Source organism: Petaurus breviceps, unplaced genomic scaffold (assembly GCF_028583685.1).
Source record: "Petaurus breviceps papuanus isolate PSGF00001 unplaced genomic scaffold, PetGlider_PUasm1.0 90604, whole genome shotgun sequence".
Lineage (NCBI taxonomy): Eukaryota > Metazoa > Chordata > Mammalia > Diprotodontia > Petauridae > Petaurus > Petaurus breviceps.
In genome coordinates this window covers 3,873,338-3,892,179 of record NW_027187285.1, presented here as the reverse complement: position 1 = coordinate 3,892,179, position 18,842 = coordinate 3,873,338, and the positions used below count along the sequence as shown (strand labels likewise).

Genomic DNA, 18,842 nt, shown 5'->3' with positions numbered 1-18,842 from the left:
TCCCCCAGTAGACTATAAGATCCTTGACAATAGGGATGGTTTCATCTTTGCCTTTGCATCCCAGGGCCTTAATATAGACAAATACAGTAGCCCCAAAACACATTTGTTGAATTGATTTGTAATTTGTGGTATATCACTGCTGGGATATTTTCTACTTATAGTTCTAGTCCTTTAATTCTGTGTATAACCAAAAAGCTTAACATTTTACTAATTTAGGCTGATTTCCTCTTGATTAGTGTGAATTTGAATAGTATTATAATGCCTTCCATTTAAATTGAATCATGTTCTAAATATACCAAGGGAAGTTTGTCATTTACAAAAGCCCTGTGGGTGGATTTTTGTATTGTGAATAATTGGCATCTAATTTCTCTGTGAGCCCCAATTTTCATGTTTTTTCTCTGCCATCATCACAATTATTGTCATGTAAAGGATTTCTCTAAAGCAGGGCAACAGCTAGAATAAGCATCTGGTCTATCATTGAGGGTATTTGGAAATAGATCATAAGATCATATATTTAGAGCTGGAAGAGACGTTGGAGGCCATTTAGTCTAACCTTGTCTACAGATGAGGAAACTGACCAGTGACTAGACCAGAGCTAGTCTGAGACAGGATCTCCTAGCCACCAAGCCCAGCACCCTAACTTCTGTGTCACATGATGGCATGAAACACTTTACTCTCTACCTTTGGTCTTGTAGCATTAATGCCAGCACACAGGAGGGCTGCTAGCACAGGCTCTTTGATCTGCTTTCCTAAAGGAAAGACAACTTTAAAGGAATCAATAATCTCACTTGAATTGCAGATAAGTAGAAAAGAAGTGAGTATCCCAGAAAGAATCCAACAGACAGGGCTCTGTTTAAACAGAATAATACAACCACCTACATACACCACCAGACCAGGAGAGCAGCAACATCTGAGTAGTTGGGGGGCTCTTAGCAAACAGCTGCTCAGCGACCCATCCAGGGAATCAAAAAGTCCTTCTCATGAGCTAGCCCCTAGAATCTCAGAGCATACATACACTTTCAACTAATAGGCTCAGAGCCAGAAAAGGCGTCACAACCCTTGAGACTCAGTGACTAATTAGCTTAGTACCAAAAGCTGTGAAAGCCTTCCTACAAGCAAGCCTCCCCCTAAGCAAGCCCCTCCTTAGGCATGTTCCTCCCCCAGTGGGCTCTGGGTGACTCAAGATGTATCACAGCCCTGAAATGAACCAAAGTTCAAAGCAGCAAGCCATCTATGATTGAAATACCTGTATACCTTTAGACCTGGGAACATGGCTCCTGTTCTAAGGAAAAAGGGATGCATGTGGTCACATAGGCCTGTTAATGGACAGGAAAAATCTTATATTCCATTAACATTACAGGTCTATACTCTTCCTGCATATAAATACATGTACCATTATGTTAGCACATCAAGGATCCACAGTTTTGTGGATGAGGAAGCTCTTGTCACCAATAAGATCACAGTTTATCTGTAACTTATAGTCTTAGCAAACTGCCTGGGAGTAGAGTTAAAGTGACACACTCAAGGTCACACAGCCAATATGTGTCTAGGGTCAGATCTCCCTGATTCTGAAGCTGATTCTCTATCCACAATACTGCATGGACTCTCTGGGTATAGCAGTAGTAGTTTTTAATCTGAAAAAAAAAGTAAAGAAACCTACAATTTATTGCATTCTTCCAAGTGCAACATGGTGGCTTTGGAAAAAGCACAGGAAAACTGGACTAAAATCTTGGTTTCATCATATATTAGCTATCTGACCATTAGCAACTTGCTGAGCCTTAATTCCCTTAACTGTGAAATGGGGATAATGAAACTCACATTGCCTTCCTTATATGGCTGTTTGGAAAACACATTGCAAACTTTAAGGCATAATATAAACATGACTTATAGTTATGTGACTTTTTTAAAAATTCTGCTCAATAGTTAAAACTGAATTATTCTTGCTTTTTTTTTTAATTTTAAGCTATGTTGCAAGCTGTGAGAGCCCTAATGATCGTAGGCATCGTCCTGGGTGCCATTGGTCTTCTAGTATCGATCTTTGCCCTGAAATGTATTCGGATTGGCAACATGGATGATTCTGCCAAGGCCAAGATGACTCTGACCTCTGGAATCATGTTCATTGTGTCAGGTAAGCTCCAATTCTCTCCAATAAACTTCATTTAAGTGAAAAAACTTTGCATTCAATTTTAAGAAAAGCCAAAAACACTTTCCCTCCAGGAGTTTATAATTTAAGCTATTATTAGTGTCATTATTATGTCTTTCCATGATAGTCAAAAGGCAAAAATAAAATAAATTCAAGAGAACATAAGAAAATGATCATAAGTCATCATAGGAAAAAAAAAAAGTTCATAGAATTATCCAGCTATGCAGTTAATGGGCTGTCTCTGGAAGGCATGAGAACCTTGTCTCTAGAAATAGGAACACTATGATTCAAATTCAGGTCCGCTGATTACAAAGCCAATTCAAACAGAGGGTAGATAACCTTAAAGAGAAGTTTTGAGGAGATGCTCAAGGAGGTTTTGAAGTTAGACTAGATGAACTCTATGGTATCTCCCAATTTTAAGCCTCTATAATTGCTTGATATAGATTGAAGTCGTCATGGAAGGTAGACATGTAACAAATCATAGGCAATCAAACCATCACCAATTTAGGATCCATGACAATTTTGACAGGTCATAGGATTATAGATTTAGACCTAAAATAAACCTTAGAGGTCATCACACCTTATTTCACAGATAAGGAAATTGAGGCCTAGAGAGATTGTTACTCACCCAGGTTCACAGAGATATTAAGTGTCTGAAGCAAAATTTGAACTCATCTAATTAAAGATCATGCACTATACCACTACAGCACACCATACTGTCTCTCAGTGTGAAATTTTTGCACCTTCAGACTTTCCCCCATTAGCCTTTTGAAATAACCTCTCCTAACCCAAATATTCACAGGTGTTTCAGTACTAAGGACTTCAATATAACTTGAGCTATTTTAGTTTCTGAATTGCTTTTTCTTTGTATACTTCTCTGAAAAAGTGCTAGCTAAGGAAATTAATATTATAAAGAATATTTCAGGGAGACTATTTAATCTACTTTCTAAAACAAACTCTTTCCAAGTTGCCTACACATAGTATGCTAATTATAAATTGTTCTAATTTATTTAAGTAGGTTTAATTAAACCTTCAGAGTGTCTTGTTGGACACTAATTCAAGTGACCATATACAATTGAATTTTGAAAATATTTTAAAAATCTAAAATTTATGCATTTCACTAATTACTTTTCTCTGAACTAGTCTGAATAGGGTTTTACTATATCATTAATATTTAAGATTTAAAAAGTGATTATTTGAAAAAAAAAGTCTGGAGATTTCCTCAGGCTTCCTCTTAGCAGTCTCACTCATTGTCACAAGTTTGATGTCAACAATAACCCCTATGTAGATGCCTGTCACTGTCTCTAGGCCCAACCTCCCCCTTCAGTAGGAATCCTCCATTCCCATCTCCTAGTTGGACAGCACCATTTGGTTGTATTGCCAGTGCATTAAATGAAACATATTTAAAACCAAATTCATCATCCTCCCTTCTAAGACTAGCTCTTCTTCCTAACTCTCTTATTTATATTCATCTCACCATCATTTTCCCAGTCACTCAGGTACAAAATGTTGGCATCACCTTTAACTCCTCCCTTTTCTTTAGCCTGCACATCCAGTCGATTGATAATCCTGCCCCTGATGTTTAATACTTCTGTGACACTAGGTAAGGGGGCAGCTAGGTGGCACAGTGGATAAAGTACTGGGCCTGGAGTCAGGAGGAACTGAATTCAAATCCAGCCTCAGACACTTATTAGTTATGTGATCCTGAGGGAGTCACTAAACCATTTACCTCTATTTTCTCATCTGTAAAATGAGCTAGAAAAGGCCATGGCAAACCACTCCAGTATCTTTGCCAAGAAAACCCCAAATAGGGGCACAAGACTAATGGACTAAACAAAATCAGCAACACTGGGTAAGTCATTTAACCTCTGTAAACCTGTTTCCTCACCTCTAAAATGAGAGGCGCAGAGTAGATATTCTTGAACATTCCTTGAACCTCTAGATCTAAGCCCATATGCTTATGATTCCATGTCTTCTTATCATTTCCTTCATGGAATCTCCCTTGTATGTTCCTTCATTCTATCTCCCTAAAGACTTTATTATCTCTTATTTTTGTTGGTTTTTTAGTCATGTTCTATTCTTTGTGACCCCCTTTGGCATTTTCTTGATAAAGATACTGAAGCGGTTTGTCATTTCCATCTCCAGCTCGTTTTATAGATGCAGAAACTGAGGCAGACAAGATCAAGAGACTTGCCTAGGGTCATACAGATAATAAGTGTCTGAGGCTGGATATAAACTCAAGAAGAGGAGTATTGCTGACTCTAGGCCCAGTGCTCTATCCACCGTACAACCTAGCTGCCCCTATTACCTCTTGCCTGCTTTATTATAGTAGTTCTATTTTTTAGTTCTTAAAAGTTCTCCTATTTCTAAGCTCCTTCTATGATCCATCCTGAATTATACAAACTAATATTTCCATAGTCAAAAAACACTTTGATCCTGTCAGTGACTCCTCATTACCTATAGATACTAAGATGAACTCTAAACCCTGAATTCTTTAACACTTAAGACCCTCTACAACTCTGCTGACAATACTTTTCCAGGCTTATCTTCTACTGCCTTCCTACATGTAACATTTAATGTAATCTACTTTCCATTTCTGGGACACATTTTTGCTCAGGCTCTTATTTTATACATCACCTCTCCATCTCTACTGATCCAAATCTTACCTATCATTCAAAGAATATATCAAATGTTACCTCTCCCATAAAGGCTGTTCAGATCATTCTAGCAAATAATAATAATAATAATAATTTCTCCTTATTCTGACATTCCATAGCACTTTGCTTTTTTTCCACCTATATAGTATTATCATATACTCACATGTCCTCTAGTAATTTATGTACCTTGTCATGCTTCTCCTGATAAACATCACCTAATGTAGACCTCTTCCCTCCTAGACTAGATCAAAGATAAGATAAAACTCTTAAGTGTGTTCTGAACTAGATTAAAATGTAATTGATAGATAGTTAACAAAATAAATAAAAATACAATATAATGTAGATAATGCTAATGTGTGGTTTTCTAAGTTAATATGGGACCCACAGGGATCTTCATGTATGTCTTAGTGACCCCTGCTTCTATTTGAATTTGACACCGCTGGACTAGATGACCTCTAAGGCCTTTTCCAAGTCTAAGCTCCTACAACAGCCTGATATAGGTCAAAATCAAGTCCTAGAAGCTAGATATATAGTTCAATTTGTGTGTCTCCATAACAGTACAACACAGAACAGCATAAATTCCTAAGTCATTTAATTAAAACAGTTCTCCTTCCACTATATTGCAATGTTCTGCCAATAGTCAAATTTAATGTTAGACTTCTATCTTCATGAACCATCAAGTGTAAATAAATATATTATAATAGTGAAATTATAAAACTGGGAGCAGCCACTTAGTCTAAGACTCTGATTTGGATGAAGAAGCTTAGGTCTATTGAGATAAACAATTTGCTTAAGGTTACATAGCAAGTCAATGGCAGAGCATCAATAAACATTTGTTGAATTGATAGGGATTTCATATAAGCACAGCAGAAATAGACTTTCTGAAGACTCCCATATGTCACTAGTCCCCCAACAACCCTGCTCACCTCAGGTCTCCTTCATTCCAACCCATTTCACTATGAGAAAAAGAAAAAGAGAGGGCAAGGTGGGAAGAGAAAAAGAACCAAAAGTGAGCCAAGACAGCTGGAGAACAAAAGTAACAGAGGAATAACTGAGTTGGTGCCTTCTAACTATTTTTCCCTCCATCATTACCCACCCTTCTCATGAGCCTGCATCAAAAAAATAAAAGCATTAAAAGGCAACTTAACATTTGCCCATCAATGACTAGGCTACCCAATGCCTCCTCTATAAGGTGCACTCAATACATTCTCCTTCAGTTTAATTTCAAATGTTTAATGGATTGCTACAATAATTTTGCCTGATTCCTTTTCCCAAATACTGAATAGCCCCTAATCTGACACAGTTCCCTTTTGTCTTGATTATCAGAAATTCTAGAACCAAACAGAGCTCAATAGTAAGAATTAAGAATAATTACCAAAGATAAACTGCTTGAGCCTAATAGAAATTAGGCATGAAGACTTTCAGTTAGTCTTTTCTTTTTCATTTGAGTGGGAAAGACAGTGCTTGTCTAGAAACATCAATATGTTCCTGTGTTATCTTTCCTTTAAATGATATACATAGCAGCAAATGTATAGAAGTGGGGGGTGGGGTAGGGAGAACATAAATAAATATGTGAATGTTGAAACGCAAGGGTTGCCTGTTACTGAAAGTTGTTATGAATCCAAATGTAGAGGGTTTTTTTTGTTGTTGTTGTCTTTTAAATTTTTTCAACAATATCAGTAAAGTCCTATCATTAAGCTGTGGACTTCTTATATGCCAGAATAGGGTGATAGATTAGACTAGAAGGTACTGTAAAGGTCATCTAATACAATCCCACTCCCATTATACATGAGGAAATTGTGGGACAGAAAGTTCAAATAACTTATCCATATTCATAAAAAATAATAAGTGGTGCTTAGATTCAAATTCATCATGACAATTATGGTTCATACAAGTTACCTAGGGAGTAAGACTGAAAGTGAGCTGGGGTTGGAATTCAAGCCAAGAAAGCACCCTAAAAGGAAACAGACTACCCAACTCCCACTTACTGCAGCAAAAACCTGAAATTCACAATAGAGTTAATAATAACAAAAGAATTCAGTGAGAAACTATGGTAAGCCACTTCTTTTACCCCAGAATGACAAAAAGTCAGCCTGAAGCCCATAGACAACAAGACAGGAGGTTGCTTGGAAAATCAGTACTAGTGCAGGTAAACAAGCCAAGAGTTACAGAGTGCAAGCAGAGATGGGCCAAGGATATGTACCTGGCAAATCTCTGTATTCAGTGGCAGTAAGGGTGAAGGGATTACTCGAGAAAGTCTCAGCATTGTCTGAGAACCACAACAGGGATGCCCCTAGCAATGATGCAACCAGAGTAACAAAATAGTGCCCAGTGCTCAGTTCACGCAACCAGGGGATCTAATGTCAATCAATCAATCAAAACTTATTAAGCACCTACTGTGTGCCAGGCACTGTGCAAAGTACTGGATCCAAGGTCCTTAGAACTCTGTCCTGAGACACCATGTATATCCCTGAAGATCTAGATCTCAGAAACTCAAAGATCCAGGGGGAATTAACGCCAGGACATAGAATCAATGAACAAGCCCAAATGACTCAGGAAAGACTAAACAAAGCTGGCCATCCTCACTCAAATTGAGTAACCAGAGAAGATGTCAACTAGTTAAAAAAAAAAAGTAGGTATAGAAATACTCAAAAATCCAGCCTAGATGAGAGTAACTCTATGACAACTTCAAGCAGATACTCAAAGGAAAACTAGATTTTCCATAAGTGATACACAAATATTAAGAAAAAAATAAAGCAAGAAATAAAAAAAATAAAAGTTCTGGAAGAAAGAGTTGGAAGGAGAATAGTCTGACTCAAGTAATAGACTCCTTGAAAGCTAGAATAGATCAAACAGAAATCAGTGATTCCATGAGTCAGCAACAAGTATTAGACATAATCAAAAGATTTTTTTAAACATTAAGAAAATATAAGATATTCAATATCAGAAATAAATTCCCTGAAAATCATGATTCAAAAATTTTCAAGATTTCTATTTCAAGAACTCATAAATGAAAACTGTCCAGATCTATTAGAAATAATGGGTAAAATCAAGATAGAAATCACTTTCTGAAAGGAACTCCAAAGATAAAAGTCCTAGGAATGTCATAGGCAAAATCCAGAGCTTCCATTTCAAAGAAATTTTTCAAGCATCCCCAAAAAAGGAACTCAAGTAATAAAGAATCACATCAATACCACATAAGACCTGACACCTTCTAATAAAAATGAGAGAACATCTTGGAATACAATATTCCAAAAGGTAAAAGATAAAGATTAAAACAAAAAATAACTTACACTGCAAATCTGAATATAATCTATCAGGGTGAAATAATTTTTAATGGAACAAAAAAGCACTTTTTAGCATTTTTAATAAAAGACCAGAGGTACACAAGAACTTTGAAATTCAAAGAGAAGAGTCAAGAGAAAGGTAAATTTATTTGAGAAATTAGAGAGGAGCTATGTGATGAGATGATGCCAACATTTTGATGGGGGAGAAAAAACAAGTACCCCACCCCCACAAGGGCTTCAACATCTTTAAAAGGTATTGTGGCAACTAAATAAGAAAAAAGAGATCCTGACTTAGGATTGTTCTGAGTTTTAAGAGGGAAAAGAGAGGAAGGGTAAAAGGAACACACTTGTGTAGAAAGAAGGAAGAAGGGAGTGGAACTTGGTATTTCTCATAATCAGGGAATATATAAAGAACAATATTCAAACATATATGGAGGAGGGGGTGGAGCTGGCATCAGATGAACCTCACTCTTATCTGAAGTAGACAAAGGAAGGTTGAACACACACACACACACACATGTGCACACACGCTTTGGCATAGGTTGCCAAAGTGGGCAATACTGACCTCTGTGGGACTCTGGAACACTCCAGGTGGGTACAATTAGGGGGCACTGAATGAAAATAAGAGAGTAGTAAAAAGCATAAGGAAAGAACAGAAGATAAAAAATTTTGAAAAACCGTTCATATATGTTTTATCTGCTGTGTAACAGAGTTAAAGTCATAGTGATTACATTTTTTTCCAAAAAAATACACAAAATGCAAGTTACAACTGATCAGTGGTCAAATCTGCTGACAGGTCTGAGGCAAGTGTTGGCAGATGAGTGTGTCACACATTATCAAGAAGTCCAGCATGCAGCAGCAGGAATCTGTGCATGTAATGATTTGTTTGAAATATGATACTATATAGTTACATGATGCAATATTGTATCATCAAAATTTTAATGCAGAAAAATATCCCACAAATTTACAATAAATTATTCAATTAAGATGCATAATTTTAAAATATATATACATTTTATATTTTTAGAAACGATGTAAATTTGGGGCAACTAGGTGGCACAGTGAATAGAGCACCAGCCCTGGAGTCAGGAGGACCTGAATGCCAATCTGGCCTCATACACTTAACACTTACTAGCCGTGTGATTGGGCAAGTCAATCCCAATTGCCCTGCCTTCGCCCCTCCTAAAAACAACAAAACAAAACAAAACAAAAAGAAATGATGCAAGTTTAAAAAAAATTAAAGGGTTAAAGAAAGAAGATTTCCAGGGGGTGCTGAGTAATATTTTTAAAGGGGACAGTAGGCCAAATAAGTTTGGGAACCTCTGTACTTTGGTGTAGGAATATGTTAAACTCAACAAGAAAGCCAGTAGAGATTGGAAGAAGGGTCAAGAGGGAGGACAATATTGAGAAGACAAGTGTTGTTTAGTTGTTTAGTCAGGTCTAACTCTTTGAGACTTCATGATTAGCATTTGAAATAAGTTTTAAGAAATAATAAGAATAAACTAGAATTTTAAATGTTTAGTAAACATTCCCATTTGTATCTCTTGATTCTCAAATTGTTTTATTTTGCAAGGGATGGAGGAGAGACAGAAAAGTTAAATACTTAAGAGACTTTAAAGATCAGTAATGAAATGTTTTGGATTTTCAGGTATTTGTGCTATTGCTGGAGTGTCTGTTTTTGCAAACATGCTGGTCACTAACTTCTGGATGTCCACAGCTAACACGTATTCAGGAATGGGTGGAATGGTACAGACAGTTCAGACCAGGTAAGCTCTAATTTGGTATAAAGCATTCGATGCTAAAACTGCTGTTATATGAAGCAGATTTAAGATATGTATAATGTGACTGTCACTGTCTTAAATATGTATTTATAAGAAGCAACTATTTCATAACAAATCAGCAATGATCTATGAACTCATAAATTTCATTTCAGTAAAATATACTTGGAGATATGATTTGAGTCTGATCTGGCATTTCTATTGAAATACAATGACAGCTTACAGTATTTATCTCACATTCTTACACAAGACTCTATTGTGGTTGCTATGGGATGATTGTTATTAACTCTGGCATACAAATTAGCATCAACTTACATTTTCTCTTTCTGAAAGAAATTAAGCTAAGCTTATACAAATCAGGTTATGGATGACTAAAACTTTTAATTGAAACATAAAGAGATTATTCATATACATGCACATGTACACACATACATATATGTATGTATCACATGCTTCTATATTCTACAGATGGCCCTTTCTATCAGATACAATACTGTTATAACCTAGGTAAATGTAGAAAGGTAAAATTTTGATAGGCTGATTTTATCAGCCCACAAAACCACCTTAACGTCTTCCAACATTTACGGGAATAAAGCTACCCGAAAGAGGACAAGAGGAATTTTGCGTGGCAGATATTGTATTTAACATTTTTTTAATGTATATAATGAATCCTAATCTCACAGGGATACCAAAGTTAAGTAGATTCATCAAAGTAGGATGAGATTATATACTTCATCTTGAGAAAATCAAAACCCTAGTCAGGTCACAACATGCTCTTTTGAAATCTGGGCTATTCATGTCCTCTACCCCCACATTCCAAGGACATTTTTCTTTAGGAGAGGCTTCCATTTCTACCAGCATCATAGAATCAGGAAGTGGAACTTGGTCAATAAATATAGTGCTAAGTATTACCGAGGAAAGGACATTCACAATGGACATACAAAGTCAGTAGAAAAATGTAATCTATACTTTTAACCATTATTGTGAATCTGAGGAGGGGTTAAGGTGACATTGAACCAAAGAGTGAGTCAAAGGGTAATATTCCAAGATATGTAGAACCCTCGTGTTTAGAGGCTCAGGGACTAGGGAGGAAGAAGTCTCACATATATCCCTTTCAATCATTATTGAATAGAAGACGATATGTTCTTCACACAATGGAATTAGAGTTAAATGAAAACACTCCCTTTCAGGAGAGAAAAAATAAAATTAGTAGCTGTCTCAAGGAAGGAACTTGGAAGTCTCCAAAGAATAGTCTGATACTCCACCTTCCATCCATGCGTTATGAGAGAAGAGAGAAACACATGAGGATCTCTCATTCCAAGACTTTCTTGATTGCTTTTTTGGTCATGACTGGGGCTTGGGGAAAGGTTTATGTTTAGGTATGAAGCCATGATATCAGTTATTGTGGAAAGTGCCTTGGACAGTTGATCAAAACTATCAAATTGCTTCATTTATGTTCTTTGAGATATTAGGAATGTCTCATTCTACAATGTCTAAATTGGTATTGAGAGCCAGCATTTGAAGACATATCCCACTTCATGTTGTTCCAACCAAAGTAATTTTCCAATTACATCATTAAGACATTATAACTTTTATGAGGCAACAGAGATTAATTAATAATGGGTTAACCTTAAATTCATAAAGATCCACATTCAAGTCCTATATATACTACATCTATGATCACAGGCAAGTCACTTAACATCTCAGTGATTTAAGTGACTCTCTAAGACTATAAATAATTAAAATTTCAGATGTGTATGGGTGGAGGAAGCTTACACACTGGGAGTTCCATGAAGAGATGAAATCATAGGTTTAGACCAAAAAGAAAAAAAAACCATGCCCAACTATAATATAACCAAAATTTGTTATAATGTCATCTGGCTAGGCATCTATTCATTGTTCCTATAGAAATACCTGTTCCACATAAATTTGTTTTACCTAATATTGTGTTTGGATTGAACCAATTAAAGAGTACAGAAAGGATATGTCTTTGTTTTATTGCTCTGATTCTTCTGTTTTATAATGAAATATAGGTTGGGATTTTGGTCTGGTTGTCTCTTAAGGATGCCAACTGTCTTACTTTCATATCTATATCACCAGCACCTACCATAGCACCTGACCCTTAGTGGGCATCTAAAAAATTTTTGTTGATTTATGTATGACACACAGTAGGAATGATTCAGATCTGTGATTTAGGGTTGGTGACAACATTAAAAAGTATGTCAACCCTCTACAAAAGGAGAAATCAAGGCCCAGAGAACTGAAATGAGTCATCTGTAGTAAGCAGTAGGTGTCACAAATTGAATCATCTTCCTGCTGCATCCTTTTAGAAATAAATAAGCTAAAGCATTGTTTCAGGCAACTAGATATAGCAAGATGCTAGGTCTTGGTTTAGGAAAGCCTGAGGTCAAATTGAATCTCAGGCACTTACTAGCTGTGTGACTCTAGGAAAGTCACTTAACCATTGTCTGCCTTGGTTTCCCCAACTATAAAATGGGGGTAATAATAGCACTTCTCTCCCAGGTTTGTCATAAGGATCAAATGAGATCATATTTGGAATGGACCTGGCACATGGTAGGTGCTTAATAAATGGTCATTTCCTTCCTTTCTTAGCTGGAAAATTGCTTTTATAAAACCTTCTAGAGACTCTACTAAGAACCCTACAACAAAGGACTATGTCATATAAGATGAGACGTTGAGGTTCTGTAGAGAATTATTACTTGAAAGGACACTGGCCTCAGGTAGATGGAATTAAGTGCAGGACCAAAAAGTACCCATCTATGTTTCCAAATCTCTCATTTCTCTATTCTTTTCTTCCAGAGGTCTCTTCAGAGAGTCTTCAAGAGTGTAAGATAGCGGGCGGCTAGGTGGCGCAGTGAATAGAGCGGCAGCCCTGGAGTCAGGAGGACCTGAGTTCAAATCTGGCCTCAGACACTTGACACACTTACTAGCCATGTGACCTTGGGCAAGTCACAACCCCAATTGCCCTCCAAAAAAAAAGGGGGTGTAAGATGGTAGTAAAAAATGTTAATGTGATCTTAAGTCTCATTAAGAGAGACATAGCTTAAAGGAATAAGAAGGCAGTAGTCCTTCTGCATTCTACCCTGGTCAGACCACATCTATGGGACTCAGTTCTGGGAGCCAGTTTAGGAAGAAAAATAATAACATGAGAAGCATCCAGAGAAAGACAACAAGAATGGTGAAGGGACTCAAGATTGTGTAGATGAAGATCAGTTCAAGTAACAGGGGATATTTTTCTTAGAAAAGAAGAGACTCAGGAGGGACATGATATCTATCTTCAAATAGGCTCTCAAGTCAAAAACAGATCAGACTTGTTCCCTCACAACCCCAGAGAGCAAAATTGTTTGCAATGAGTGGAAGCTACAAAGGGGCAAATTTAGGCTTGATGCAAGGAAAAATACCTAACACTTAGAGCTTCCTGAAAGTGGAATGGGCTTCTCCCTTTACAGAAAGAAGGAAGAAAACAAATGATTATTAAACACCTACTACGTGCTAGTTTTATTACAAACGTTATCTCCTATGAACCTCATAACAACCATGTGAGGTAAAAAAGTATCATTCTCTTTTTCTACAGCTGGGGGGACTGAGGCAAACAGAAATTGGGTGACTTGCCCAGGGTTACATAGCCATTAAATGTCTGAGGGCAGATTTGAGTTCATGTCTTTTTGACTCCAGCACTAGCACTCTATCCACTTCACCACCTATGGAGACCTTCAAGTAAAATCTGGAAGATCAGTTTGGGGAGTCATGAAATGAGGATTCTTTTGGGGTTATTGGTTAGACTAAATGGCTTCTGGAGCTCTTTCCACCACTGGAAATGTATTCCCTAGGAGAAATATTGAGGAGATAAAAATGTCATCTAATGAATGGGCAGATGGATGGATGGATGGATGGATGGATGGATGGATGGATGGATGGATGGATGGACGGATGAGCACTTACTAAGCAATTACTATGTCCCAAGCCCTGTGCTAAAACATGGAAAGAAAAATGCAAAGACAAAATGAGTATCTTCCCTTAAGGAACTTACTAACAGGAGACATGAAACAAATTGGGGAGCAGTGGCCAGGAAGGATTATTTGATCATATGTGAGTATGTATTTGATATTCACCTAAAGGGGGAAAAGTGGGTTTGATGTTATTGTTTACTACTACTACTACTACTACCTATTCTTTTTTTTTTTTTGCTTTAGGTACACCTTTGGTTCTGCTCTCTTTGTTGGCTGGGTTGCTGGAGGCCTTACTGTGATTGGAGGCATTATAATGTGCATTGCTTGCCGTGGACTAACCCCAGAGGAAACCCAGTGAGTCATGATATGGCAAATGTATTTGATTATCATAATATTTTTAAAGGATCAAATCTATTTCCCATAAATTATAGCTAGAATTATTAGTTTGGAGTTAATAGAGGAAAGTACATTGTAAATAACAAACCACTGGATAAATATGATCTGCCATTATCCTCAGCATTACTATTATTATTCTTCCCCTCAAGACCTCCTTCAAAGTCTCATTGCATAGAGGGGTCTCTGAATTCTCCAAGTCTATGCTAGTGGAATACAACCTAATGTAATTCTATAAGGCCAAGGAACATTGATTTAAAGCTAGAAGGGACTTCAAAGTTTCCTTCTTTTCATGGATGAAGGAAATGATGTAAAGAGTTGTCAAATGACTTACCTAAGGTCACATGGGTAGTAAGTGGCAGAATAAGGCTTAGAACCTAGATTCTCTGACTCAAAATCTCACACTCTTTCCATGGTGTCCTGCAACCTTCATGGCATCAAGTATGGGCCCAACAATGGACCATGTGTCTGCTATATAAAGACCAAACTAGCTAAATTCAGAAAGGCTCATAGTCAGATAATTGGCTATCAGGTGATGGAATGTTTGTTTTAAGATTTGGGGTTGGGTTTTGTTTGTTTGTTTGTTTTTGCTATAGCAACTGATAAAACCACCTCCTAAAGCAGGGAAAAGTTTTATCCTATGTTGGTTGATTGAATACCAATGGAATGATAAGTCTTTTAATGCCTTGAAAAAATAATAATATGGAAGAACACTATTCAATTAAAAGTTGTAAAAGAAAAAATAGCATTTCCTTCTCTTGGTATATTTAAAAATGGAAAACACTGATCAATCTTGTTTGGGGGAGGTGGTATACTTCTATATGAGAGCAGGGATGGGGTTAGATTTAAATCAACCCAATGAACATTTATTAAATGTCTATCATATTCACAGGTAAAGTGAATTAACTAAATCACACAGGTAGTAAACAGCAAAATTGGATCCATCCTCTAGTCCTAGTGCGATATTCTGTCTATTGCACCATGCTGACATGCTGTTTTCTTTTTTTTTTTTTCAGTTACAAGGCTGTGTCGTACAATGCCTCAGGTCACAATGTTGTCTACAGGACAGGAGGCTACAAACCTAGTCCTGCCTATGAATCCAAAATGAAACCCAGAACTGAGGATGAGGCACAGTCACAGCCTTCCAAATATGACTATGTCTAAGGATCCATCATACAGCGTATGGAAGAGGAAAATCACATTGCATGAGTACCAAGGAAATTATACGCAGGCTTCCTTATTCCTTTTGGCTGAATTTGTTTGGTTGAATATCTGGAAGATGCTAATTTTATCTATTGGTTGTCATGCAATATGGTCTAGGATAGTACATTACATGGTTCTCTATTTACAATTCTATTACGGTGTATTTTGTATAAAAGTTACTAGGAGCATTGAGAACAGTTATGGTTTTTGCATTCTGTTTCCTTTTTTTGTTTTTTTTTCTATTATTTAGTTATAGGATGAGATTCAGACCCTTTCTGAAACTTTTGGTATATTAGCATGCTTCCCCAATAAGCCAATGGAAAATGCCCTACTTCTAACCAAAAGGAATCATTTTAACCACTCAAAAAAGACATTTCCTGCTACTTTCTCTCCATTCAAAAGCCTTTGGTGTTTGACTGTGACAAAACAAAAAATAAGGAGTTAAGTGAAAAGGAGGAAGCATTTAAACAGACTTTGTTTCTCTAAATCTTCTTGTACTGTACTTTTCAGTCATTTTTTGCTGCATATGAATATATTTTCCTGAATCAAAAATGATTTCACAGTTTGAGAAACTTTGATGACCTATTCTGCTAAGTGATAAAATTAGCCTTTTTCTTCTAGCACTTCAGCTCAGCTAGAAAAATATCTAAAAATTTCTTACAAGAGCTCTGACCATAACATTTTTAAAGAGAACATGAAAATAAGAATTTGAGGATTGTGCCCTCTGAGGATAGAGCAAGGGCTCCAATGAGTTTTGTTGTTATTATTGTTTGCTATTAAAGCCCTAGGTAGAGTCAGCCTAAGTGTTGGATTATAAAAATGATAATATAGCTTTATAAGACAGACTAACCACCATGCAATTAAAAGGAGGAAATAATACAAAGCATTTGGGTTCATGTTGTAGGTTTTGTGCTTCACTGAATCTCATTTTTTAAGCCAATAAACATTCACAAATCCTGGTAACTTCTCACCCTTCAATCTCCACTATTTATGTTGTGTTTACTTTACAGGATATGACATTATATCAATTTAAAATAAAGAAAGCCATAACAGTGTCAGATGCAAAATCAATCTTCATGAGTGTTTTTGGTCACCGGCTACAACATTTTCTGTCCATAATTGGAAAACAGTTGTTCTCCAAATTGTTTGCCTGAAATTAACCTTTATGTTTCTGTAGATACCACCATATTGCATCAAATCAAATCAAAAGCACTTTCAGGCACCGTGCTCAGTTTTGTTATTTTACAGATTGCTTTCTTAACCATTTATTGATTCAAATCCAACAAACGCATCTTTTGTAGATATACATCATACCCATTCAGGTTCTCTCACCACCACATCACATGGACAGCAAGGAAATTGTGTTCAATCTTCCATATTTCTGGAATATGGTTGTTTGGAGACATAGTCAGACAGTAATTTGTCTGAAAAATTCTGTGGATATTAGCTACATATGAATTAGCAGTGTGATGTGGCAATCAAAAAAAGTTAATGTAATTTGGGCTGCAATGAGAGGCATAGCTTCCAGGAATAATGAAAAGATAGTTCCTATATATTCTGCCCTAGTCAGATTACATTTGTAGGATTTGGGCTGTTTGGGGTTCTATTTAAGAAGAATGGTGGCAAGTTGGAGAGTATCTAAAAGACGGCAACCACTATGATAAAGGACCTTGAGGTCATGTCATATATGTCCTATCCAAAAGAATTGAGCTCAGGAGTAAGTATGTGAAAGACTACATTGAAGAAAAGAAATTAAATTTGTCATTTGTCTCCAGATGGCAGAACCAGTAGCAATAAGGAAAAGTTACAAAAAGGCAAATTTAAACTGGATAACAAGAAAGAACTTCCTAATTAGAGCTGTTCAAAAGTAGAATGAGCTGCCCCTAGAGGTAATAGGTTCTCTCCTCACTGGAGACATTGAAGAGCTGCGATTGTGTTGCCATTTGTACTATAATAGGGATTCCTCTCTGATTCTGGAAATGGTTCTCTGGGAGTAAGGTTGGCACTGTGGCAAACTATAGTCTCTCTTTTCATCTCTGAGAACATTTTCCAGGCAATGAAGCAATCATTCATTCACTGGGGCTACATGAGAACTGAAAATGAATGCAATTTCCAAGAGTACCTTATCAAGGTGTAACTTAGTTACTTGGGAAACCAGATGATAACATTGTAATTAAGCCCAAGGAGTACTCACAACATTAATTCATTTATGATCCGTTTCCATAAGGACAGACTATATTCAAAAAGCATTTATTTAACACCTATAACGTGTAGAACACTATCCTAAGCACTGGATATACAAATGCAAAATTTAAAACCATCTCTACAATCCAGGAGCTCAGTTTAATTGGGGTATATATTAAACTTTTCTATCTAATCTAATTGAACATTTATTAAGCACCTACCACAAAAAAAGACATGTACTATGCACTAATAAAAGCAAGATAAAAATAGTTTTTATCTTTTTAAATAGTGAAGGGAACTAACTTTTTATTTGGGGCATATATTAAGACTCTTTCCAATCCAAAAGCATATATTGCACATATACTAATTGCAAGGCACCATGTTTGATACTGGGGGTACTTTCATTTGAAAAAAAAAGCCAAAAGTTTTACATAGTATACAAAATCTTGAGAGTTATGAATTTGATTTTTCTGCCAAAGATAAAATAAATAAAGCAATAGTGTATTCCTAGAAATTTAAAACAGTAATTCGGGGAATTTTTGTTGGCTATTTTACATAGCAGGTAGCATTATCTACAAAGTGCCCTGGAATAAAAATATAAGTAAACTCCAGAAGCATTTAAATGAAATTCAGGTATGAAAATGTCACAAGTAGATTTTTAAAGGCATATAGTTATGTTTGAGGCATATACCTCAACTTACAAGGTAGATGTCATGCTCTCTATCAAAACATACCTTGGTTCTTTTGTTCAAGATCAGATACTGGGTCACATGCATAAACATGGCATTTTGTACATAGTTGAATTGGTTTGGTTTGGGGTTCTTGGTGTGCTGTCTCATTCCTAAAACTTTATTTTTAAGCCTAGAATTAGTATGGCTCTATTATATGATTGTTTACTCTTATATACTATTGGGGTTTTTTGTGTGCATCAAATATGACTCCTTATGTTTTGTTACTGAAATATTAAAGGCACAATTCCCTTAAAATTGAATCATTTTCATTTTATTTTCCCATGACTTGAAAAACGTAGTTGTTTTTTGTTTCCTCCTTGTTAATGAATTTGTCCAACCATGATGCAACATCTGTCTTTTCTAGAGCATTAAGCTTGCCTCTAACTGGAATACTTGGCAAACATCTCCCACCCTCCCACCCCCACACATTACCCCCCCAACACACACACACACACACACACACACACACACACACACACACACACACACACACAC

At 36.4% G+C, this 18,842-nt stretch overlaps 1 protein-coding gene across 1 annotated transcript in view; it reads left to right on the top strand.

Annotated features, from left to right (window-relative positions):
* The window catches only part of CLDN18 (claudin 18), a 31,889-nt gene extending 16,496 nt beyond the window's left edge, over positions 1–15,393 (top strand). Inside the window, exons 2-5 of the mRNA XM_069063862.1 lie at positions 1,964–2,128; positions 9,736–9,853; positions 14,080–14,190; positions 15,246–15,393. Of these exons, the coding sequence (XP_068919963.1) occupies positions 1,964–2,128; positions 9,736–9,853; positions 14,080–14,190; positions 15,246–15,393 (542 nt within the window). The remainder of the gene's footprint in view (positions 1–1,963; positions 2,129–9,735; positions 9,854–14,079; positions 14,191–15,245) is intronic.
* Positions 15,394–18,842: the final 3,449 nt, after the last annotated feature.